Consider the following 23,243-nt stretch of genomic DNA (forward strand, 5'->3'; position numbering starts at 1 on the left):
TTGTTATCCACCATTTCTTTCCACTAGGCCCATTTTCTGGACATTCCTCTTGATTTAGGGTCTTTCACGGCCATCACCTTTCTATGCAACTGATCCTCTTGTTCTTGGGAGAAAAAACCCTGTTCCAATCAATTACCCTCAGAATCCTTTGGGCTAGAAGTTTTCACACCCTGGGATCCAGGGAAAAACTCCTCTCAGCCCTAATGCCCCCATCTACCCCTCTCCCTCCCCATCTCCGGGAAGGAGCAGACAGATCTCCAGGTCCCCTCTACAGCTGACAGATTCCTGGCAGAGGAATATGGGGAGGGTGCCACAGACCCCCCAGCAGGGCCCTACGATTACACCTATGGCTATGGGGACGATTATCGTGAGGAGACGGAGCTTGGCCCTGCCCTCTTTGCGGAGACAGCCTACCCAGGAGCCGTAAGTGAAAGGAGCTCCTTTTCCATTTTTGACCTCCAGTGGGAGTTACAAGAATTTCTTTCTGTTGTTTTTGATTATTGTCTGTTAGCTGTGAGCTACTTCCCACTGGTGGTTTGCCATTGTCTATCCACATAAAATGTATATGTTGGTTGAAAATATTACTTCCTGCCTTCCCTTGCCAAATGTCTTACCCTGTGACTCCTTATGGATCCTGCTGCCCAGGACAATGGGAGTTTTAAAAAATCTATGACTACTTCCTGTCTCAATCAAGCTGGATTTCATAAAGCTTTTGGTCAATAACCTTGCGTCTATTTTCAATCTGTCTCCATCATTTCTTCTTGGTCAAACAATTTTTTATCTATGTTGCTGCCTCATGATTTAGCTTCCTTTGTCACACTTTGTAACCTATGGGCCACTTTCTGTCTGTCCCTTCCTGTCTTCTCCAGTCATGGCATTCATTTTGGTGACTGTGTCAGAATGGACACAGTCATTTGTGTTTTAACTCTAGTTTCTCATGCTGTCTGGGACAATTTCCTCTGATAATAAGCTCCTTCCTGTGTGTCTCCAAATCACAAAGGTCATCCAAATCCTAAAGTTTCCATTGTGGGCCTTAATGTTTGTGTTTTCTAGAATTTTCTTTCATTGTCATAGTGCCCTTTCCAGGAGTCACTTTTTGTCTGTTTTGTAAATTTCTTCTTTCTCTTGATCATGGTAGTCATGTTGTTGTTGTTGAAGGTCCGCTTCCTAGATTCTCTTTTCTTGGTTGCTTCCTGTCTGTCCAACCACTTCTTGTCTGTCCAGCTCATTTTCTAGCCATTTTGGCCATGTTTAATTTTTCTTGGCCCCCGCATCACTCTTGCTTCCAAGTATTTGTCCCTTCGTTCTAGTTCCCTTAATTGTTTCCCATGTCTTCAACCCCTCCCTGTCAGTTTGGATATTTCCTGTTTACTCCATTTCATCTTTTGCTTGCCTTGCAGTTAGAGCTGCTTCCTCTATCCTGCTGCCTCATCCCATATCTTCCTTCTCAAATATTGCCACCCTTGACCTTCTGCTGCTTTTTTTTTTTTAATGCTGCTTTCTGGAAATTTGGGGTTGATATGTGATACGGGAGCATTTGAAAATTGGTCATTACCGTTTGGTCGGGATGGAGGTAGAGGGGGGTATTCTGAAGCTCTTGTTGGGAGATTTTTGGGGTGGTAATAAATGTCTTCCATTCTCCTTGTCCTTATCTTGGTTCTGGCCCTAGAGTTTGAGGTGGGGCCTGAGTGGAAGTGTGGAATAGAGGCAACTGGTGGGCTTGGAGTATAAATGAGGACCAGAGGGAGGGTGCAGCATCCTTGCTGGGAGAGGAACTCTGGGGACTTGAGGATATTTGCTCTGAGATTTGAGTAATTGAGCCCAAGAGATGTAGTTTTCCAAAAACCAGTTATGGGGTCTAAATGTGGGATATCAATGGAGACTGCCCTCTAAATCTACTCAGAGTGTAGATTTTTAACCTCCCGGGAGTTCTTAACTTGTGAACCCCTTGAATTTCTAAGAAGGATGCTATGCATAAGAGCATACAATTTTTTCTTTTCTGAAGACTATAGATTACATCAGATTATCATATGGATCCATGTTCACTCTCCAAACCCTAATAAAAATCTGTCCTTAATCTTGGAGAGGTTCGTCTACGGCCAAGCCACCTTGAACAAGCCCGATCCTGTCTGATCTTGGAAGCTAAGCAGGGTCGGGCCTGGTTAGTACTTAAACGGGAGACCACCTAGGAAGACCAGGTGCTGTATGCATAAAAAATAAGGGATTATAAGCTGACAAGTTTCTTGCAATCTGTGAGGTCAACCAAGAGTTGCCTTGCCTAAAAAAATAAATAAATAAAAATTAAAATTAAAAAATTAAAATAAAAATCTTGGAGAGATTCTTATTTGGTGGGTTGAAGTAAGGGTGAGGAAGTTAATGGTTTCTTAAAGTTCTAAAGATTCCTGGGATCAGAGGACAATTGAGAGGATAGGGTAAGGTCTTCCAGAAGAGACTTTGGGAAGGTTGGGAGGTTTGGAATCCCAGCAAGAGTGTGAGGACCTACATGAACGAGGTTCTCAGGGAGGTGAGAAGGTTGTGTTTGCTGAGGTGGGGCTGGAAATTTGGGGATGGGGACCCCTGAGGTCTCCTTGGCAGTGCTAGGAGAGTCTTGGGGGAGAGGTGGGTGATTTGGGGTTAGGGTCAGGGAGGCTTCAGAGGACCTAAGAATGAAGGTGGGAGTTAGGATGGGAGTGGTTCCTGTGTCCTGGCTGCTCACAGGCCCCACTGGGGGTTACATGTGTGTCTCCCTCAGGCTGCCCATGGACCTCGGGGGCTGAAGGGTGAGAAGGGGGAGCCTGCGGTGCTGGAACCTGTAAGTCACTCTGGTCACTGAGATGAGGGCAGTGGGAATAGGGGAAAGAAGCTGGAGTCCTAGCCATAGCCTCTGACTTTTAACCCTTGACTTTGTAGGGTATGCTAGTGGAGGGGCCACCTGGCCCAGAAGGCCCTGCGGTGAGTCTAGCCGTGACCCATACACCTCCATTATTTCCTCAGAAACCCTTTCTACACACTCATCTGTGCCTTCCCTACATATGCCCAGGCCTTCTTAGAACTCTTGAGTGTCCTTCCAGTCAGAGCTCTCGGAGCCCCTCAGCCACATACCCCTCTTCTCTGTGAATGCCCACACTTGACCCCCTATTCTTTTGTTCCTCAGGGGTTGACTGGTCCCCCTGGCATCCAGGGCAACCCAGGCCCCGTTGGAGACCCTGGCGAGAGGGTAAGGGAATATGTGGGGGGTGGGGGCTGCAGAGGAGCCACTAGTACCCAATGGGGGCACCACACTCAGTAATTTCTCATTAGCTGGCTGATCAATGAATAAGGGGCTGGTGTGCTTCCCAGCACTCAGAAAGGAGGGCAGACTGGTTGGGGTTACCCTCATTTTTTCCCATTAGGGTGGGGTGGGGCTCAGAAAAGATCTAGAGAAGCCTGCATTTATCCTGTTGAGAAGGGTTTCAAAATGATGCTAGGACTCTAATATTCTCCTATCTGTCATATATTGTTCTCACTGTCTCCCTACTCCAGGGCCCCCCGGGCCGAGCAGGGCTCCCTGGATCGGATGGGGCCCCTGGCCCTCCCGGCACATCCCTCATGCTCCCAGTGAGTTATCATCTGGGCTTTGGAAACGGGCTGAAGGGGAGGACAGGGGAATTGTGTTGTGTCACCAAGGACTAGAAGGTCAGGAAAGCTGAAGCATCTCTAAAGACCGTCAACCCAAAGAGATTTATCTTTGAGGTGGTGGGACTAGAGCCTCATTAGATGACCTAGAAGCAAACATGGATCTTCTAGAATCAAACTCAGATTGTCTAGAACCAGGCATAAAATCCTATATTTCAGGGTGTCTAGAACCAAAGGAGAGTCTTTTGGGAGGAAGAGGCTAGAGAGTGGGGGAGGAAGACAGGAGTTAAATTTCGGAAACCTCTAAGTGATTATCTGAAAACCTCCAGTGGAAGATGCTGGAGAAGGCCATGGGGGTGGGCAATCAGGGCGAAGGCCTGGGAGATCAGGCAGAAATGCTGGATGATATCTCTGGCTGGAAAGGTCACATGTATTTCCTGGAAAGGAACCTGGACCTTTTCTTCTTGCCCCTCAGTTCCGGTTTGGCAGTGGTGGGAGTGAGAAGGGCCCTGTGGTGGCTGCCCAGGAGGCTCAGGCCCAGGCAGTTCTGCAGCAGGCACGGGTGAGTAGGGCTGGAGCGGATCTTGGTAGAGGAAGCGGTATGGGGAGAAAGAGAAGACTCTAGGAGGGGTTGGAAGTATTGGAGTGAATGTTGCACAGGGGAAGGTCTGGGTTGGTTTGGGGCTGAGAGGGAGGTTAGGGAGAATACAGGGCCGTGGAACAAGAATCAGGAATGGAAAGGCAAATATGGAGGGTGTACTGGGGTTGGGAGTTCTCCAGTTGCCTCTTCTAAGCTCTGCTGTGTCCCCTGCTACCCTGGACAGCTGGCACTCCGTGGACCCCCTGGGCCCATGGGATACACAGGCCGCCCTGGACCCTTGGTGAGTGAGTGGGGTATTGGGGTAGGGGGTTCTTTATTTGTATGTGGGAGTATGGATAGTTCTGGAAAGGAACTAAACAAGTTATATTGCTGCTTTGGAGAGGGCTTTGAGGTGACTGCTGGGTATGTCCTGCAATATAGCCAACTCTTCTTCTCTCTTCTCTCTTCTCTCTCACAGGGGCAACCTGGAAGCCCTGGCCTGAAAGGAGAATCTGGAGACCTAGGACCTCAGGTAACACCCTCAACCTATCAGATCCTCAACCTACTGCCTTCCCTTCTGTTTATGCCAATTAACCCTTTCTCCAACTCTCCCTCTCCAGGGCCCCAGGGGACCTCAGGGCCTCACAGGCCCTCCTGGAAAGGCTGGGAGAAGGGTGAGTGACTAGGGGTGGGATGGGCAATATTGGAATATGGGGCACAGAGCATGGAGGACTGTCCCCTGCTTGCTCTGACACTTCCCTTGCATCTGCAGGGCCGAGCGGGTGCTGATGGAGCCCGAGGGATGCCTGGAGAACCTGGAGTGAAGGTGATAGGCTGGGCCCCTCTCTGATGCTTAACTCCCAGCCCCATCTGAGCTCATTTGTTTTCCGGAAACTGAATTCCCCAGGTTCCCTCATGAAGTAGCCCCTCCTAACTCAGGACACAATGGGAAGGGATAGGGTGGGAAAGGGACTGGGACCTCATGTAGGCTTCCTCTTTTTCCCTTAGGGTGACCGAGGCTTTGATGGACTCCCAGGGCTTCCTGGGGAGAAGGGACACAGGGTAAGTATATTGGGGACTAGGGATCTCAAGGCAAGGGAAGGAGGCCGAGGGTCCCAGTAGGAGCTCAGTGAGTGAGATCGGTTAGTTAATTGAAGAGGGTCAGTGCCTGCCTGTGTGCCGGGGCCTCTGAGGACCCTCTGACCTGTTCATCCATTTTCCAGGGTGATACTGGTGCCCAGGGCCTTCCTGGGCCTCCTGGCGAGGATGGAGAGCGGGTAAGTATTGTGGCCAAGGCATGGGCTCGGTATAGGAGAGGGCTGGAAGACGAGGCCACTTCACCATGTCCTCTTCCTCCAGGGAGACGATGGGGAGATTGGGCCTCGGGGGCTGCCTGGAGAGTCGGTGAGTGTCCGGGGAGTCTGATTGTGGTGTAGGGCTCTGGAGATTCCAGAGGAGGGATGGATATGAAAGAAACACGTTTTCTCTCACCCACGCATGCCATATTATTCCCTCATATGAATGCAGGGACCTCGAGGCCTCCTTGGCCCTAAAGGCCCACCTGGTATTCCTGGACCTCCGGTAAGTGACTGTCTCTGACTTCTGACCTTGATCTTACCTCTTTATCTTCCTAACTGCTCCTACCTCCTCTCCAGTTCCCCCTCCCTGGCTCCCACCTACCCCTGCTTCAGCCTCCACCCCCAAGTACCCTTGCAGGGCCATATGGTGCAGGGCACCGAAGGCTCTGAGCACAGCCAAAAAAAAATTCCTCAAGAAAAACAAAACAAAAATCCACAAACCCACAGACCCACAGACCCACACCCTGTGGATCTGGGCCGGCTGTGTTTGTTTAGGTCTGGGATGAACTGGAGGTCTGACGGATGTGCCTCTGCCCTGTCCCACCCTCAGTAATGGCCAGGCCTCTCAGAAACCACAGGTCCCTCCGGGGCCCAGGCCTGTCTTTCAGCCTGCTTATGCCCCTCTCATATTTCAGGGAGTTCGAGGCATGGATGGTCCCCATGGTCCCAAAGGGAGCTTGGTGAGTGATTGGCATGGAGACCCAACCCAACCCTTAGCCCCATAGTTCCCTGCCAAGGCCTCGTTCCCTTTACCACCATTTGATCCCCTGCCTGCTCTGGTTCTTGCCCTCTTGGCCGTCCCTGCTGAGACTTAGTTGTCCACCCTAAGTTTTTTTGACACCATCTTCTTCTGACAACTGCCTGGTTGCCTGTTTCTAGGGACCTCAGGGAGAGCCAGGACCTCCTGGACAACAGGGCACTCCTGGGACTCAAGTGAGTTGTCTTGTCCACTCTTTCCCTAACTTTAGCGACTTCTCCTGGGCTTTCACAGTATGCTTGATCCCAGATGGGGACAGGAATTTAAGAGTCTCAAGTCTTTACTGCTCATGCTCTGACTGGGGGATATTGGCTGGAGGAGAAAGCGCCCACTCCTGCAGGGCTGCTGCAACTTCTTTCTCCCTGTGTGTAGGGTCTCCCCGGGCCCCAGGGTGCCATTGGCCCTCATGGAGAGAAGGTAAGTGGTACCGATCTGGGGGACAAGGGATATCCTGGGAGTTGTGTCCGGAGGGCCCTAAATGTATGGCTGGAATTTTAGCCATGTTCAGACCTGACCCCTCTGGTGACCCTGAGCCTCCTCATCTCCCTGTAGGGTCCTCAAGGAAAACCAGGGCTACCTGGCATGCCTGGCTCAGATGGACCTCCGGTGAGTGGGCTCCCACTTCTCATTCCAAATATTCCTTGACCCTCCATCTACTGAATGACACCCAAGCACCTTCGGTGTCTATTTATACTGTGTGTCCCTTGCACTGGGAGGTGACTGATGGTGCCTCCCATGCTCAGTCGGCTTCATCAGGTCACAGGGAAATTTGGTTGAAGTATAGGGAGAGGTGCAGGAAAAGTGACAGGGGCCAGTGGTCACATTCTCCTTCACTTACCCCCAGGGCCACCCCGGGAAGGAAGGTCCTCCTGGAACCAAAGGAAATCAGGTGAGATCTTCCATATCTCCTTTTACCCCATGAAGGGATCTCCACTCAGACTCTGGGGCCTCAAAGTCCTTGAGATTCCCTTATCTCATCATTCATGTGGCTCTGACGGTGTTCTCCGATGTTGTCACTTTTATTTCTCCCAGTCCCTGAAGCCCCCACAGCGACACCCTGTGATTCCTTTATAGTTACCTCTCTTTCTTCTTCCAGGGTCCATCTGGACCTCAGGGTCCTCTAGGATACCCAGGACCTCGAGGTGTCAAGGTAACAGACCACCAGGCTGGGAAATAAAGGACCATGGTTGTGGAAACCAGTTGGCGGCCTTAGGAATGCAGTACCCCCAATCCAACCTCTGGCCCTGATCTCTGTCTCTATCTTCCTCTCTAATTCTAGGGTGTGGATGGAATTCGGGGTCTGAAGGGACATAAGGGTGAAAAGGTGAGCGGTGTGCCCCCAACTTCCCAACACCTCTATCTTGCACCACCAACCTCTCTGTCCCTCCCTTCCTTCCCTCCCGCCTGCCCTTCAGCTACTGAAATCTACCCTCCCACCTATGTTCTTCTAAATCCTCCATTTTAACCTTCTGGCCTTTTATCATCTGTGATGTTGTCACCCTGTCTTTCTCAGGGTGATGATGGCTTTCCCGGCTTCAAAGGTGACATGGGTGTTAAAGGTGACAGGGTAAGTAGAAACTCCCACACTGGCCTCCCAACTCTTAGTCCTAATGATCCTGCACTTTGGAGCTTCTAATTATCAACCTATTCTCTTGATACCCTGGAGTCCCAATAGCCAGTGTTCTGTACCCTTTAGGGCCTGTTCCCAGCAGGATGACAATTCCACAGTCTGTGTCCCTCCAATCACTACACTCTCTCTGGCCTGTTTAGCTCCCTGTCCTGCAATAGTTTCTGGGATCCCTGCCAATCCCACTCAGTCTTACCAGGGATCTTACCAGGCCTCTCCACTTGGGGCCCAGACCCCACCCCTAGTCCCCAACATTCACCTCTCCAACCCTCTCACTCAGGGCGAGGTTGGAGTCCCTGGTTCCAGGGGAGAGGATGGTCCTGAAGGGCCAAAGGGACGCACTGGACCCACTGGAGACCCTGGGCCCCCTGGGCTCATGGGCGACAAGGTGATGGGGGATAAGGGATCTGTGCCTGCATTCTCTAGGGATGTTGAGGAGATGAGGGCATGGGCACTGGAATCAGGGTGGGCATGGGGTGCCAACAGCTGGAGTCAGCAAGTCAATTGAAGATGACCATGTGTTAATTACACTCCTTTCTGTATAAAGCATCTCTTGGACGCTGATGGGTTGAGGGGCAATAGATAAGAAGTCAAGGAAAAGTCCCTGTCATAAAGAGTTTACAATAGATTGATGGGGACAAGGTGTAGAGGCTGTCATAGGGTTACTGTGTGTACAAGGCAGCGTGAAAATGTGTCCAGACTCAGAGCAGTAGGAGTTCTGAGAAGGAAGAAAGTCAAGAGCTGATAATTTCTGAAATCTTCAGAGCTAACTATCACTGAGCACTTACTATGTGCCAGCATCTTGCTAACTTGTCATATTGATCCTGTAGGGTAGGCACAATTAATGTTCTGTTTCACAGAGGCACCAGCAGGTTGAGACACTTGTTAGTCATACAGGCAGTGAAGGGCAGAACCAGGGTTTGAGCCCTGGCAGTCAGATTACAGAATCCCCACACCACCCAACCTCCATTCCACAGCTGCCTCAGCAAGATGGGCCCTGAAGCAAGAGGCAGGGGGTGCATACTGGGGGAGCTGGAGTGGTGCAGGGCATGAACAGAGAGAGCAGAGGTTATCCCAAGCTGTGTGGAGGCCTGCAAGGGGACTGGCCTTTGTGGAGCATGAGATGGAGCTTTGTGGGAAAGATGGAGCTGAGGTTGATGGGTAGGCAGGGACTAGATCACAAACTCCAAGGACTTGATGGAGTTGCAGACTTTAGTCTCCAGACACAGGGGAAGCAAGATCCTAGCACTAGAGTTGGGGAAAATCTGCTCTCAGAAAGGAGAGCTTACAAAAGCCAGGCAGACTGTGAGGCAGGAGATGAGGGGCCAGGGGCTGGAGGTTTAGTGGGGAGCATTGCTGGATTGGGGTTGGCTCCCATCTCTGAGGGTTGGGGTCTCCAGGAGTAGGGTGGTATCTGTGGCTCTTCTCGCTCCTCATTGCTCCCTGTCCCTCCACAGGGAAAGCTGGGTGTTCCCGGTCTGCCTGGTTATCCTGGACGCCAGGGTCCCAAGGTGATGCAATTTGTATCCCCTCTTCCTTTTCCTTTCCTGATACCTGATTGCAGGAAGCACAGACTGACAGAGGAGTGGGGGCCCTATAGAGAGAATTTAGCCTACCCTGTTCCACAGAGGTGGCAACAGGCTCAGAGAGCAGTAGGAGTTTGTCCAAAGCCACCTAGTTCTTGACAGAGCCCAGGTCTCCCACACTACTGACTCCATCACCTCCCCTGACCTCCTTTGGCCCTTCTTAGGCCCTTCCCTTTTCTCGTGTCTCAATTTTTCCTTTCCTGTTTTCACCAGGGGTCCCTGGGATTTCCTGGTTTTCCTGGAGCCGGTGGAGAGAAGGGAGCCCGGGTAAGCTGAGGGAAGAAAGAGGATGTGGAGGGAAGGGCGACTCTGTGGGGAGCCATGCCCTGGGTAATGCGTTGTCTGCTTCATTGCCAACAGGGCCTGTCTGGGAAGTCAGGACCACGGGGAGAACGGGGGCCCACGGTGAGTGCAGTGGGGAGAGAGACCTGTATCTTAAGATCCAAAGGGGTGTATTGGGGATTTCTGACAACTCCTCTCTTCTCTTCCAGGGTCCACGAGGTCAGCGGGGTCCCCGAGGTGCCACTGGGAAGTCTGGAGCTAAGGTTAGTGGTCTTGGCAGGGCTCTTGGCCATCTGCCCCTTAGCCCACCTCCCCACCAACTCCTCTGACCTCGGGAAAGCTAGAAAGCACCTCCTCTGACTCTGTTTCCTCCACAGGGAACATCGGGTGGTGATGGCCCTCATGGGCCCCCCGGAGAAAGGGTAAGTGCTGCTGGAGTCTTCTTGTCCCCAGCTCTCCCCAGGGAGCCATTTGGAACAACTTCCTGTTACCCCAGGGAAGAAGCTGTGTCCCCTACCCAGCATCCCACCTCATTCTCCTGACTCAACCCAGCTCTGTCTCTAGGGTCTCCCTGGGCCTCAAGGCCCCAACGGATTTCCTGGCCCCAAAGGACCGCCGGTAAGCTGACCGCTGATCTCTGACCTCTAGTCTACCTTGGTTCTCTGAGTCCTTCTTCCCCATTCTCTTCCCTGCTTAGAATTTACCTGACATTTGAATCCCTTCCAGGGCCCCCCTGGGAAGGATGGGCTGCCAGGACACCCAGGCCAGAGAGGAGAAGTGGTAAGTGATGCCCTGCCTCCCTCAGACCCTCAAATTCCAGAACTGTCTGGAAGGCCCACCAGGGTGGTTCTCCTGGCAGAGCGGAGAGCATCCTAGTGCTCGCTGCTCAGACCCATGGCCAAGGAAGGGCGACTCTGCCCTTCCTCTGGGAACCTGGATTCTTTGCCACACTGTCCATGCCTGATAGTGTATTCCAACTGCTCTCTCCTCTCTTCCTCTTTCAGGGTTTCCAAGGGAAGACTGGCCCCCCTGGTCCCCCAGGAGTGGTGGGACCTCAGGTATGTTTGCCCTTTGGAGAGAGTGGACCCCAGACCCTGGAATTATTCTATCTTTCCTTGTCCTCTTTCCCCATCACAAGCCCCTGCCCTGGACCTCTTGGGGCTGGGGTAAATGGTGGGCCTGGGATTAGGAGCACTGATGCCCAACTTCAATTTCCTGGGCCAGTTTTCATTTTCTTGGGTCTTGGAGAAGAGGCAGTTGCCCAGTAGGGACAGAGGTGGTGTAGTTGCTCCACATCAGGGATTGGAAACTGGAGCAGGGGCCTCAGAGAGCCCCTAGAAATCTCCCAGTAGCTTTGGGGCATAAAAGGGTTCTAGAGGGGTATTTTAGGGTGGCCAGGATGGCTGTTTTAGGCAGAAGGTGGGCTGAAGGGTCTAAGATTAGAATCTCTCTGCTTCTTCCCCAGGGAGCAGCAGGAGAAACTGGGCCCATGGGGGAGAGAGGTCATCCAGGCCCCCCAGGACCCCCTGGAGAGCAGGGACTGACTGGAACAGCTGGAAAAGAAGGAACAAAGGTCAGTAAGGGGCCAGGTAGAGGGGAACTTGGGGGACCAGGGTTGGGGTGCTGAAGGGTACGGTCAATTGGGGATTTGAGGGATGTTAGAGATCTTTCTGCATAATTAGCTCGGCTGTGGTTCACTACTTTTTCTTTCCTTTTAGGGTGATCCTGGTCCCTCTGGGGCCCCAGGGAAGGATGGTCCCGCTGGGCTTAGGGGCTTCCCAGGAGAGAGAGGCCTCCCCGGCACTGCTGTGAGTATCAGACCACCTGTAACAAGTCACCGCTAATCCTGGTGCTCCTCAGAGTCACCCACTCCCATCTCAGCCTGTCCCCCATCCCCAACCTGCATGTTTCCTGGACCCCCATTCCTGTGATGGTTCATTTTCCTGTCTCACGTCTGTTGCTCCAAATCTCCGGTTCATAGGGTGGACCCGGTTTGAAGGGAAATGAAGGTCCGGCTGGTCCCCCTGGCCCTGCAGTGAGTCTGGGGTCTCTGGGGGCAGTGGGGGAGGAACCAGGAAAGGCGGTGGGTGAATAAGGGTGAATAGTGGCATCTGGATGTAGGCAGGGCTGTGGACTGGGCAGAGGGAGTCTAGAGTCAGCTGTAATGCATCTGATTTTGGGCTATTCTCCTGGGAACAATGGTCAGGGTCCTCCGGTGTGGGTAGGCTGTGGTCTCTTCCATGGAGATCTAACTCCATTTCCTCTCAGGGCTCCCCTGGGGAACGAGGTGCAGCAGGATCAGGAGGACCCATTGGACCTCCAGGGCGCCCAGGACCTCAAGGTCCCCCTGGAGCAGCAGGAGAGAAAGGTGTCCCGGTGAGTGTGGGGTCCCTGCTAGGGCCCCCAAAGAGCTGCTAGATTATGGAGGGTTTCTGGTGGGGATGTTTGAGGGTAAGGGTCATCTTCAGGTCGTGACTCCTTTCTTCACTTCCCACAGGGTGAGAAGGGCCCCATTGGTCCGACTGGCCGTGATGGGGTACAGGGTCCTGTGGGGCTTCCTGGTCCTGCTGGACCCCCAGGAGTGGCAGGAGAGGATGGAGACAAGGTGAGGGAACCCACAGCCCCTGGACTCAACTTCTTTCCAGATGAGATTGCAGATCTAGGCGTGGCCTGTCTTATTACTCTCCCCACTTTCCCCATCTTCTTTCTTTAATGTCTCATCTGCCTTCTCCCAGGGTGAGGTGGGAGACCCCGGACAGAAAGGCACTAAAGGGAACAAGGGTGAACATGTAAGTGTCTATGACCTTTGACTTCTGACCTCTGGCCTTAAACCTCATTCCCACCTGGTTTCTCTCCCTGTCTTGGTATCTCTGACTCTCATTTCTCCCCCAGGGCCCTCCTGGACCCCCTGGACCCATTGGTCCTGTGGGGCAGCCTGGAGCAGCGGTGAGTGACTGATGCCTGGCCCACTCTCACCAGAGGCCCCAGCAGTCCCCAGTCTGCCCTCAGTTCCCTTCTTCCCCTGGGGTTGGGGATGGGAATAGGGGGCTCGGGGCTGGTACCCAGCTCTATGTGACCATCTCTGTGCCCTTGTCCCTGCTCCTCAGGGAGCAGATGGGGAGCCTGGAGCTCGGGGACCCCAAGGACACTTTGGAGCCAAAGGTGATGAAGGAACAAGAGGATTCAATGGGCCCCCAGGACCCATTGGTCTGCAGGTGAATTGAAGAGTGGAGATAGGGGCTGAGAATTGGGGTCAGGATGGAGCTGATGTCTGTCCCAGACCCCTACTAGCCCCGTTTTGATGAGGACTGGGGAGGTGGGGGGCAGAGGACTGGCGGGGCAAGCATGTGGGATCTGAGGGAGGGAACTGGGGGATCTAGGGCAGGTTGATCAGCTAGGTCTGTGCTGTGTACACCTGCACAGGGTTTGCCAGGCCCCTCAGGAGAGAAGGGAGAAACAGGAGATGTGGGCCCTATGGTGAGTGTGATTTCACTGATTATGCATGACTCCTACTGACCCAAGACCCACCTACTAGTCACCTCCACCCATCCAGCCCCATCCTAGCTGCCACTGGACCCCTGATCCCCGGCCTGGCTGTTGCTCCTCCTCCTCTTTGCCTAGGATCTCTGCCTTGCGCAACCCTCCATAATTCATGTGCATCCATCACTGTTTCTCTCATTTCCCTCCCCAATCTCTGGTGTATCTGTTTCTCCCCAGGGACCACCTGGCCCCCCCGGACCTCGAGGCCCAGCTGGACCAAATGGAGCTGATGTGAGTCCTCTTGGCCTCTTGTCCCTTCAAATTAATGTTGCCAGTCCTCTGCCTCCCTTGCCCCAGACTATAAACTCTAGTCTTATTTCGGGTACCACGAGAAGCCACTGGCCCCTGGGCCTCCCACTGTCTCGCTGCTGTGACCTCAGGGCTCTCATCCAGGCTCTGCCTCTAGAATGGCACTACTTCCCTAAGCTGTGATCCTTATTTCTGTTCCTCTTTCAGGGTCCACAAGGTCCCCCAGGAGGTGTTGGGAACCTGGGTCCCCCTGGAGAGAAGGTATCTAGGAAGGGGGTGAATGGCCTGCTCTTGGGGAGGATGAAGGTTGGACTTCCTCCAATTTTGGTTGGCAGTCAAAAGAGAATGAGGTGTGAGGAATGTCAAGATTTTTTGGGGGAGAAGGAGGAATTTTGATCCCAATCTCCTTGCAGGGGGAGCCAGGAGAGTCAGGATCTCCTGGAGTCCAGGGTGAACCAGGTGTCAAGGTGAGTGATAGCTCTGAGGCACCTCTCCCCAATTCCTTTCACCCCCACCTCAACCTCACCCCCACTTTTCCTGTGACCTCCTGGAGCTAGAATTCCTCTACAGCCCAGGAGTCTTTGCCCCAGCCATTCTCTATGGGGCTTGGTCCCTGGGTGTAAGTGAGCCTTGCCATCCCTTCCTTGAAGGGAGGAGGAGCCAGAGGACCCCTGTATGGGGTTGTCTTTCTCTGTGCATCCCACCATCACTGAGGGGATTTGGGGGTGGATGAAGGTGTCTTGGAAGCAGGGGCTGCATCCTTGATCTTCGAGATCCCCTTGGGACCATCTGTACCCTCCACTCATCCTCCAGGGTCCACGTGGGGAGCGTGGAGAGAAAGGAGAGTCGGGGCAGCCAGGAGAGGCAGGACCGCCAGGGCCTAAAGGCCCCACCGGTGATGATGGCCCCAAAGGGAATCCTGTGAGTTTGTGGGGAGGGGCCGAGAGGAGCTCTTGTGAATGGAAGACCTGGGAATGTGGGTATGAGGATCTTAGAGCCCAAGAATAGGGGATACCTGGGAGGAAGGCTCTGGGATGGGGTCTCCTGGGAGGGGTGTATGGGGTCTACGGTCCAGAGAGAGAGAACATGAGAGGCGCCCTCTAGTTAAAATGCATTAGAAGGCACGTAGTGCATGACGGGAAGAGGTGAAGGGGACTCTTTCTAGGGTGGTGCAAGGACACTACTGTCTGTAGAGAGGGAGAGTGTTACATGCACCCAAGGGGTTCTGTGTTGGCTCTGTGTGTGCTTAGGGAGCTGTGAGCCTGACCTTTGTCCTCCTTCTTGGTTAGGGCCCTGTTGGTTTTCCTGGTGACCCTGGACCTCCTGGAGAAGGTGGCCCTCGGGTGAGTCTTACCCAGGGTGGGCTTCTGTGTGGCTGATGAACTTGGCTGTTGGAAGCTGGCAGGGCAGGTAGAGGGATGGGAGGATCAGCATTCTTGGGGTGATACCAGCCAGACTGGGACTCCCCTCTGACCTTGCTTCATCCCGACAGGGCCAGGATGGTGTGAAAGGTGACCGTGGAGAGGATGGCGAGCCAGGGCAGCCTGTGAGTGACCAGTGACCTGTGACCCCTCTCTTTACCCCTGAGCCCAAGCATTTAGACTCATTTCCCCTCTTCTTTGCCCCACTCTTGAGAGGCCCCTTGGCTGGAGGCTAAACACTCACCCACCCCTATTCCTCTCTCTCTAGGGATCTCCCGGTCCCACTGGGGAGAATGGGCCCCCTGGACCGCTTGGGAAGCGGGTAAGTGAGCTAGAAACCTGGGATCTTGAGGGGCAGTCCTTGGGCAGGGTGGACAGAAGATGAGGCAATGGCTGGTGGGATGGGCAGGGAGATGCCTGGGTAGGGTGCACATTTGCTTGAGCACATGTGTTTATAAGTGTGCTGTGTATTTTGGGGTATGCTCGTTCCTGGGGTTTGGTATGTAAGTTCTTGCCAGGGGTGGTGGTGTGTACCAACCAATCACAATGGACACTGGAGGAAGGGGCTGGCTTTCTGGAGGGCCCCTGCTGGACCAGGGATTAACCTTATAGTTACTGGAGTAGGAGGTAGGGCAGTAGGTGGTATGTGGGCAAGTGGTTCTTTACCAGATGCTCAGAACTATTCAGTATTTTAACAAATGGTAAAGCTGTACGAGCTCTTACTGTCTGTGAATTGTCCTCTGCATGGCTTCATCCACTCTTCCTTCCTGTCTCCACACGCAGGGTCCTGCTGGCACACCTGGTCCTGAGGGGCGACAAGGAGAGAAGGGAGCCAAGGTGAGGGAGAGTCTGCCCTGGATTCTGGAACATTTCCTCCATCCTCCTGCCCCTTTACTCCTGATTCTTCTGTCTCTGAATGCCTACCCCGTGTCCACCTCCCCCAGGCTGAGCCCCTTGTGGGAGGACTGGGTTTTCTGTACCTGTTCTTGCTCCAGGGGCTTCTGGGGTTTGGCCTCTCCTCCCTGCCTCACCCTGTTTACCTTGGACTCCCTGCCCCCACCCACAACCCCCTCCTCTGCCTCATAGGAGACATTTCTTCTGTGCGTTTCAGGGGGATCCTGGTGCTGTGGGTGCCCCGGGAAAGACAGGCCCTGTGGGTCCTGCAGGCCCAGCAGGAAAACCTGGCCCTGATGGTCTGAGGGGGCTCCCGGGCTCAGTGGTAAGTCATGGTGTCGAGAGGCTGGGTTGGAAGAGGTGAAGGGCTATGGAAGGGGTAAAGTATGGGGACATTCCTCTTGACCTCTGTGCTCCCCTCAAATCTGCAGGGCCAGCAAGGTCGTCCTGGGGCCACAGGCCAGGCTGGGCCTCCAGGTCCCATGGTGAGTGACTATGGATTGGGGGGTGGGTGGGTGAGGATGGGAGTGCTCTGGGGACATGGGCATCTAACTGAAGCCCTCGAGGAAGTCAGAAGTGGTTGGGGAACAGCTTGTTTGCACCTCTCCCTGGAAAGAATGACTTCCTTGTCTCCTTACAGGGACCCCCAGGGCTTCCTGGCCTCCGGGGCGATGCTGGGGCCAAGGGAGAGAAGGTGAGTGACAGATGAACAAGTGGCCAGGTATCTTTCCTCTCACCTTTATCCCCCAAAACCTACGGGCACCTTGAGTGCCCACTGTTCTGTTTCAGGCCTCCAGTACCAAGTCTTTGGGGGTCCTTACTCATCGAGGGCTATTCACAGCCCCTGCTCTTTCCTCAGACCCTGCACTTGAGTATCTCTTGTCTTCTGGGCTCTGACCCCTGTGGTCTCCTCCCACATCCCTGCATCTCCTCTGTGCTCCCCCCTGACCACCTGTCCCCTTCTTCAGGGTCACCCAGGTCTTATCGGACTGATTGGACCCCCTGGGGAACAGGGAGAGAAGGGTGATCGAGGACTTCCTGGCCCTCAGGGCTCTGCTGGACAGAAGGGAGAGACAGTGAGTCGAAGAGGGCTTGGTCCTAGAAGGTCTGGGTGAATGAGGGTACAGATAGTGTTGGGGGTAGGTGGGATCAGGGGTGGAGACTCAGTGGTAGGGTGAGGGAGGGGTAGGTGAAGATGACCCATTTGAAATAGGTCCTCCCTTTCCTAGGGTATCCCAGGAGCATCTGGCCCCATTGGTCCTGGAGGGCCCCCTGGCCTCCCCGTGAGTACTCCACCTTTCCTCTACTAACCCCCCTAAACCCCACTGCTCCCCTCTCTGTAATCTCCCAATGACTCCCATGGCAACTGTCAGCCTAACAAGCATAGGCCTCAGTTTCCCCCATATGTTCTTATACCTGCAGTGTTTCCTCCCCCATCTTGCCAGAGTCTCTCCAATGTCCCTGTGTCCCCTCATGCCTACTCCCCTGTGAATCCCTTTGTCCTTTGGACTCATGACCTTGCCTCTCCATTCCTCCTTGTCCCAACGCTCCCCTGTGGTGACCATCTCTTTCTTGTTTTTTTTTTTATTTCACAGGGACCTGCTGGCCCCAAGGGAGCCAAAGGAGCCACAGTGAGTGAACCCCAGCCAGCTCTGAGCTCTGCTTCTTCCCCCAAGCTGGACTTGTCACTATCTCTTTGGAGCAAACATACTCTCGTTCCCAGCCTGGATATTGATTTGACGCTTCTGTGATCTTGATTGCATGCTTGACCTCATGACCCCTTCGTGACCTCATTTACTCCTTTGGCAGGGCCCAGCTGGACCCAAGGGAGAGAAGGGCGTCCAGGGCCCTCCAGGACACCCGGTGAGTTACAAGTCAGGGCCTGCTTCTCTGACTGTTCCTCTCTGTTCCAGTGTTTCTCTGCTTCACCCTCATACTGACCTCGTCTCTCATCCTCTCCATCTGTGCCTCCATCCAGGGTCCCCCGGGTGAAGTGATCCAGCCTCTACCTATCCAGATGCCCAAGAAGACTCGGCGCTCAGTGGATGGAAGCCGCCTGATGCAGGAAGATGAGGCCATGACGACTGGGGGTGCGCCGGGCAGTCCTGGGGGGCTAGAGGAGATCTTCGGCTCACTTGACTCCCTGCGGGAGGAGATAGAGCAGATGAGGCGGCCAACAGGGACCCAGGACAGTCCTGCTCGCACCTGCCAGGACCTGAAACTCTGCCACCCAGAGCTGCCTGATGGTCAGTGTCAGCCTCAGGGGACACAAAAATATTAACAACAGCATGGTCATGGACAAGCAAAATGGATGTTGGGAGAGTCTTGGGGAAGGTGTTGGGGTGGGAGAAGAGAGGGTGGAACAGCAGCTACTTACTAATCACTTCATAAGTATTTCAATATTTAGTAACTGATATGGTCCTCCCAGTGTGTACTAGCTCATTATCAGCCTGATATCTACAGGAATAGATAAACATACACGTGTATACATGTGTTTGCATTTAGACAGGCGTGTGCAAACCTGCAGCCACACATTTGTTGTACCAGCATGAGAGTATCGGTGCTCCTACAGCCTGGGGGTGTGCTGGAGTCAGGGCTGTCAGAGATGGGGCAGGGGTATAAGGTGATGAAAGAACCTGGAGTAGGGTGGGCTGTGTTATGGGGCTCTGGTGGGAGAGCAGTAGGACTGGAAAACTGAGAGCATTGTGGGAAGGGCTGCGGGGGACAGAGGGAATGTGGGAGCGAAGAGCATCTTGGGTCTGAGCCCTCAGGGCCCTGACCCTCCCCTCTCCCTCACCCAACAGGAGAATACTGGGTTGACCCCAACCAGGGCTGTGCTCGGGATGCCTTCCTGGTTTTCTGCAACTTTACAGCAGGTGGGGAAACCTGTGTGATGCCACGGGATGATGTTACACAGGTAAGAGCCGGCCCCTGACTACCTTCTCCCCTGCCCCATAGTGTACCCCTGTCGGGGTGTTAGTGGTTTCTGGGTTTATGTGACAAGTTCTCTGGCCCTTGAGCTTGCAGAGACCACTTATTGGCCCTTCTCCATTCCTGTGCCTTCTTCTTTTCCTTCTCACAGCCCTCCTATGCTCAATTTGTCTCCTTCCCTTGGCAACTCAAGACAAAAGTTTGCCTTTCATTGACCCTGTCTCCTGGCTCTCGCTCTGGCCCTCATATCTCCCCAGCCCTTTCCTCCCACCCATTCCCCACTCATGCCCCTGGCCCAGCTACCTGCTTCAGTAGAGGCTCGGTGGGCTGCTCTTTTTGCCTCTGACCACAGCCCTCTCTCTTGCCAGTTCTCCTATGTGGACTCAGAAGGCTCCCCAGTAGGCGTGGTCCAGCTCACCTTCCTGCGGCTGCTCAGTGTCTCTGCCCACCAGGATGTCTCCTACCCGTGCTCTGGTGTGGCCCGGGAAGGCCCCCTGAGGCTCAGGGGGGCCAATGAAGACGAGCTGAGCCCAGATACAAGCCCCTATGTCAAGGAATTCAGAGATGGCTGTCAGGTGGGAAGCAGGAAGAGCCTGTTAGGGGTAGATCCCAGGCTCAGGCTGGAGGAAAACCCTTTGGGCAGGGTCACCAGGGAGAGCCAGAGTCCAGCTTCCTGGTGTCACATTTGTCTGAGGAAGCTCAGATGGGCGTGAATAGAGTGGGGAAGATGGAAATGGGGTTCACCTGTGTGCACATAGCATCGCTCCAAGTGAGCCATGCAGGCTTGTACACACATTTGCACAAGTTGTCCAGCAGAAGCACACAGGCGGCAACTCTCCATGGAGGCACAGGGGCAGAGATGCCCCAATTTGTATATACATCTCCAGAGTTGCCTGGATGGGGTCACATAGGTACACACACATGTGGAATCATGTTGGCTGTCATCATACAGGCACACCCACAGACACGTACACACATCCTTGTGCAGTCACACAGACTCATGTAACCCCCACAGACAGATAATCTCAAAGACAAAGACAAAGCCTCACAGACTGGCTCATGAGCACACCCGCACACATGCAAGCACACACACAGGCGCACACAGCCTTCCTAACTTTTCTGATCCTGACTCCTTGGAAGAAAATTTAGCGAGTCTGAACATGTGACACGGTTGGAGGAATAGCTTCTCGGGGTGCTCAGAGGAGAGACAAGCCTGGGCCTGAGGGTGGGGTTTCATGGGGCATGTGCACTTCCCCGCCTCACTTCCCCTTCTCCCCCCTCAAGACACAGCAAGGCCGGACGGTGCTGGAGGTGCGAACACCTGTGCTGGAGCAGCTGCCAGTGCTGGATGCCTCCTTCTCAGATCTGGAGAACCTCCCGAGGCGGGGAGGGGTGCTGCTGGGGCCCGTCTGCTTCATGGGCTAGCACTTTTTCTCTCTCTGACCCCGTCAGTCGAAACCAGGCCCACCTGGAATCCCACAGCATCAGCTCTGTGCTATTTCCCGAGAGGGCTCCTCACCATCAAGGGGGCCTTGGGCCAGGGCACCGAGAGCCCCTAGTCAGGGCCGGACCAGGGGAGGAGTGAAGCAGGTGCTAGGATACCCCATGGGAGGGGCGGTATCTGGGGCTCTTGGCCCTCCCACCTGGAGCCTGTGACCTGTTAGACAGCTGACACACCTATTTAAAACTCACCTCCCAATCACCCCAAACAAGAGGAAGAGAAAAGACACTGTATTTCGTATTTAAAAGTAATTATATTAATTATTTAAAGAGTGGAAAACCCAATAACAAAAAAGACAAAGAGAAATGCTAATAAAAAATCAGTGGACTTTGGCGGTAGGGCTCTCCAGGGATCACTGCCCCCTTGCCTCAGGGCTTTCCTCAGTGACTGCGTGGGGAATTTTCAGTCGAATCCTAACTCCCTCACACCCAACTTGTAGCACCCACTGTGAATGTTGGAATATATGGTCTCCTTTGCCTCAGGGCTCTGACTCTCTCTGCCCAGGTGGGGCTCTCCCATCTCTGCCTACTGGGTGTTTGGCTCCCTGACCCACATACCTGCTGTCTTTCACTTGGTCTGGGGCTTGCAGAAACTGCCTGTTACTTGGGGACCAGGCCAATCCCTGGGGGAGAAACGGAATTGTGAAGGGTGTGTGCAGGGCCTGTATCTAGAGGACTGTTGAAATATCTTCCAGATTAGCTGGGAAGTCGCCTTGGCCCTGAGCCTCCTGAGTATCCTAATGCCATCCTGGCCACCCCAGTCCTTCCCCTGAGTATCCCTTCACCTTCCCTGATCCTGCAATTGAAGGATTAATGTGGGGCATATGGATGGAATGGACTCCCAGGACCTCGTCTAGCTCTATGACCAGCATCCATTCTGACTGATAGTTAAAACATGTGATTGTCTCCTAGGGTGTGTGTGGTGCTTGTGTTGTTATTTCAATCCCTACCCATCCACCATCCAATGCTCCTCTTCCTGGCTGAGCCAGAAATGGATGGTTTAATCCCTGTTCTTGGAGGGCCTGTCCAGCCGGGGTATCATAAAACCTGGCTAACGTGGTCAGAATCACAAATGGATACCCCTAATTCTGCCTGCCGTTAGTGCTGGATTGGGAGAGGGTGTGCCTCAAACACAACCCCCTCCCCCAATCTTTAGGGACTTGAGGCCTGGAAGGAGCCTTAGATGGCCTAGTCTAAACTCTTCGCAAATGAGGAGACGGAGACTCACTTCAATAACAACGTTTTCCTGCACTTGTAGCGTTGGTCATCTCATCCTTCCCCCTCAGCCTTGTAATGTCCGGTCATAAAAAGCCAGGGGTGCGTAGGGGCCCCCACGCTGGACAAGTGTGTGTGTTAGCGCCTACGCAATTACAGGCTTTGCTGTTGCATCTAGATGCACAGCCCTCGCTCCGTGTCCTACTCTGTGCTGACCCCACTCCTTCCTTCCTCAGCGGCCCCTTTCACGGCTTATTCTTCATGCAGCTCTGTGTGGTCCAGTCTTGGGTCCCAGTCAGGCCCTGCTGTTCAGGGCGCACAACCGGGCATCCCTAGCTGGCCTCCCCGCCTTTCCTAGGCCTTCCCATCTTTACACAGCACTTCCTGGCCCCGCCTGTCCTGGCAGTAGATTAAATTTTATTCCAGGGCCTCATTCCAGTAGGGACACCCCTTTCCTTGCTGGACGCCTGGTTGCAGGGGCAGGAGGGCGTTTGCACGCATGCGTATGTGTGTCTCAGCTTCGCGTCCGCAAAACCCTAGGGGGCAGGTTGGACAGAGGCTGCCTTGCACCCCAGACCCAGATTCCGGGGTAGATACTCCCCAGACACCTCCTCGCTTCCTCCTCCCGTGGATCCCCGACGGCACTGCCTTGTTAGTCTCCGTCCAAGGACAAAACTCCAATTTTTGAATCCTTGGAGTGTTGGATCTAATTCCTCTATCCAGGAAGCTCTCCTACGGGAGTCTGGAAGCCAAGACTCCGCAGGAAAACTGATCGCAGGTGAAAACCCCTTCTCTGCAAGCCCGCGCCTCGGGCTCGGCGTATCTCTCTGCCTCTGCTGCCCCCTGGTGCCAGCGCCAAGACCTCTGCCGGTTGAAGGGCCGGGGAAAGATTCCGGCCCCTAAGACATCTCGAAACCGCTGCCCCTCGTTCAACACTCCTACTCTGCCCCAATCCAGGAGGAGGCGGAGTGGAAGGGAAGGCCCCGATCTTGTCTATTTAGGGTCAGGTGATGGATGGGATTTCTGGGATCACCCACAACCTCCGTCTCCATCTTCAAACCCCGAGGGCTTCGGACAACCCACCTTCCCTCCCTTCCAGGCTGAAGAGATGATCAGACCTAAATAAACGCTCCCCACTCTCTTCGCCCGCACCCACTCGCAGCCAAGCCGGGCCAGAGTGGAGGTTTCTCAGCGCTCTCTCGGCAATTGGAGCCAAACCCACAGAGGTCGCCCAGGGAGCACAAAGGGGAGTGTCCCCAAAGGTCACTTTTGGTCAGATGCTCTGAGCTCAGAGAGCTTTTCTTCATGGAAACAATGCCATACAGTCACTCAAATAACATTTATACATGGTGGTTAGGTCCCCAGGCCAATCCACAAAAGCCTATTTAACTAGTATGCCAACCAACCCCACATAACACTTTTGTGAGTGATTCTGTACGAAGTTGCTGCTGAGGATGCCAGGACCACAGCCCCCTCTCTGTAGCGGGACTTCTCCTGGGCCAGCTGAGGCCTGGCTCTAAGGAAAGATGGGAGAAATTTAAGAGCAAACATAGACAAACTATATTAATCAAGACAAAGTCAGTAAACAGGAAAAAGGACTTTTTATTAATAAAGTATAAGATTTTCAACAAGGCACAATCAGGGCCCACTTATCCATTAGATATCCACAGAGTTCCAGAGTTGGGAGT

The 23,243-nt window shown here is 53.8% G+C and overlaps 1 protein-coding gene and 1 pseudogene across 5 annotated transcripts in view; both read left to right on the plus strand.

The window, feature by feature from the left end:
* The window catches only part of COL11A2 (collagen type XI alpha 2 chain), a 29,107-nt gene extending 7,857 nt beyond the window's left edge, over positions 1-21,250 (plus strand). For 2 of the 5 annotated variants that reach the window (XM_039856216.1, XM_039856217.1), the window contains 59 exons: positions 244-423; positions 2,753-2,812; positions 2,911-2,952; positions 3,155-3,217; positions 3,523-3,597; positions 4,091-4,177; positions 4,440-4,496; positions 4,674-4,727; positions 4,816-4,869; positions 4,968-5,021; positions 5,204-5,257; positions 5,419-5,472; positions 5,555-5,599; positions 5,723-5,776; positions 6,189-6,233; positions 6,433-6,486; positions 6,683-6,727; positions 6,863-6,916; positions 7,155-7,199; positions 7,407-7,460; positions 7,590-7,634; positions 7,824-7,877; positions 8,218-8,325; positions 9,395-9,448; positions 9,737-9,790; positions 9,884-9,928; positions 10,015-10,068; positions 10,183-10,227; positions 10,370-10,423; positions 10,532-10,585; positions 10,810-10,863; positions 11,271-11,378; positions 11,524-11,613; positions 11,787-11,840; positions 12,074-12,181; positions 12,303-12,410; positions 12,541-12,594; positions 12,698-12,751; positions 12,913-13,020; positions 13,229-13,282; positions 13,523-13,576; positions 13,802-13,855; positions 14,008-14,061; positions 14,408-14,515; positions 14,884-14,937; positions 15,087-15,140; positions 15,284-15,337; positions 15,799-15,852; positions 16,127-16,234; positions 16,341-16,394; positions 16,550-16,603; positions 16,878-16,985; positions 17,139-17,192; positions 17,505-17,540; positions 17,719-17,772; positions 17,888-18,155; positions 18,714-18,826; positions 19,209-19,415; positions 20,125-21,240. In XM_039856216.1, the coding sequence (XP_039712150.1) occupies positions 244-423; positions 2,753-2,812; positions 2,911-2,952; positions 3,155-3,217; positions 3,523-3,597; positions 4,091-4,177; positions 4,440-4,496; positions 4,674-4,727; positions 4,816-4,869; positions 4,968-5,021; positions 5,204-5,257; positions 5,419-5,472; positions 5,555-5,599; positions 5,723-5,776; positions 6,189-6,233; positions 6,433-6,486; positions 6,683-6,727; positions 6,863-6,916; positions 7,155-7,199; positions 7,407-7,460; positions 7,590-7,634; positions 7,824-7,877; positions 8,218-8,325; positions 9,395-9,448; positions 9,737-9,790; positions 9,884-9,928; positions 10,015-10,068; positions 10,183-10,227; positions 10,370-10,423; positions 10,532-10,585; positions 10,810-10,863; positions 11,271-11,378; positions 11,524-11,613; positions 11,787-11,840; positions 12,074-12,181; positions 12,303-12,410; positions 12,541-12,594; positions 12,698-12,751; positions 12,913-13,020; positions 13,229-13,282; positions 13,523-13,576; positions 13,802-13,855; positions 14,008-14,061; positions 14,408-14,515; positions 14,884-14,937; positions 15,087-15,140; positions 15,284-15,337; positions 15,799-15,852; positions 16,127-16,234; positions 16,341-16,394; positions 16,550-16,603; positions 16,878-16,985; positions 17,139-17,192; positions 17,505-17,540; positions 17,719-17,772; positions 17,888-18,155; positions 18,714-18,826; positions 19,209-19,415; positions 20,125-20,265 (4,272 nt within the window). In that variant the 3' untranslated portion in view covers positions 20,266-21,240. Of the gene's footprint in view, positions 1-243; positions 424-2,752; positions 2,813-2,910; positions 2,953-3,154; positions 3,218-3,522; positions 3,598-4,090; positions 4,178-4,439; positions 4,497-4,673; positions 4,728-4,815; positions 4,870-4,967; positions 5,022-5,203; positions 5,258-5,418; positions 5,473-5,554; positions 5,600-5,722; positions 5,777-6,188; positions 6,234-6,432; positions 6,487-6,682; positions 6,728-6,862; positions 6,917-7,154; positions 7,200-7,406; positions 7,461-7,589; positions 7,635-7,823; positions 7,878-8,217; positions 8,326-9,394; positions 9,449-9,736; positions 9,791-9,883; positions 9,929-10,014; positions 10,069-10,182; positions 10,228-10,369; positions 10,424-10,531; positions 10,586-10,809; positions 10,864-11,270; positions 11,379-11,523; positions 11,614-11,786; positions 11,841-12,073; positions 12,182-12,302; positions 12,411-12,540; positions 12,595-12,697; positions 12,752-12,912; positions 13,021-13,228; positions 13,283-13,522; positions 13,577-13,801; positions 13,856-14,007; positions 14,062-14,407; positions 14,516-14,883; positions 14,938-15,086; positions 15,141-15,283; positions 15,338-15,798; positions 15,853-16,126; positions 16,235-16,340; positions 16,395-16,549; positions 16,604-16,877; positions 16,986-17,138; positions 17,193-17,504; positions 17,541-17,718; positions 17,773-17,887; positions 18,156-18,713; positions 18,827-19,208; positions 19,416-20,124 lie in introns of all 5 variants that reach the window. The other 3 variants (XM_039856215.1, XM_039856219.1, XM_039856220.1) reach the window with 3 other exon arrangements.
* Positions 2,092-2,210, plus strand: LOC120597750 (uncharacterized; annotated as a pseudogene).
* Positions 21,251-23,243: the final 1,993 nt, after the last annotated feature.

This window comes from Pteropus medius, unplaced genomic scaffold (assembly GCF_902729225.1).
Source record: "Pteropus medius unplaced genomic scaffold, Ma_sr-lr_union100, whole genome shotgun sequence".
Taxonomy (NCBI): Eukaryota; Metazoa; Chordata; class Mammalia; order Chiroptera; family Pteropodidae; genus Pteropus; species Pteropus medius.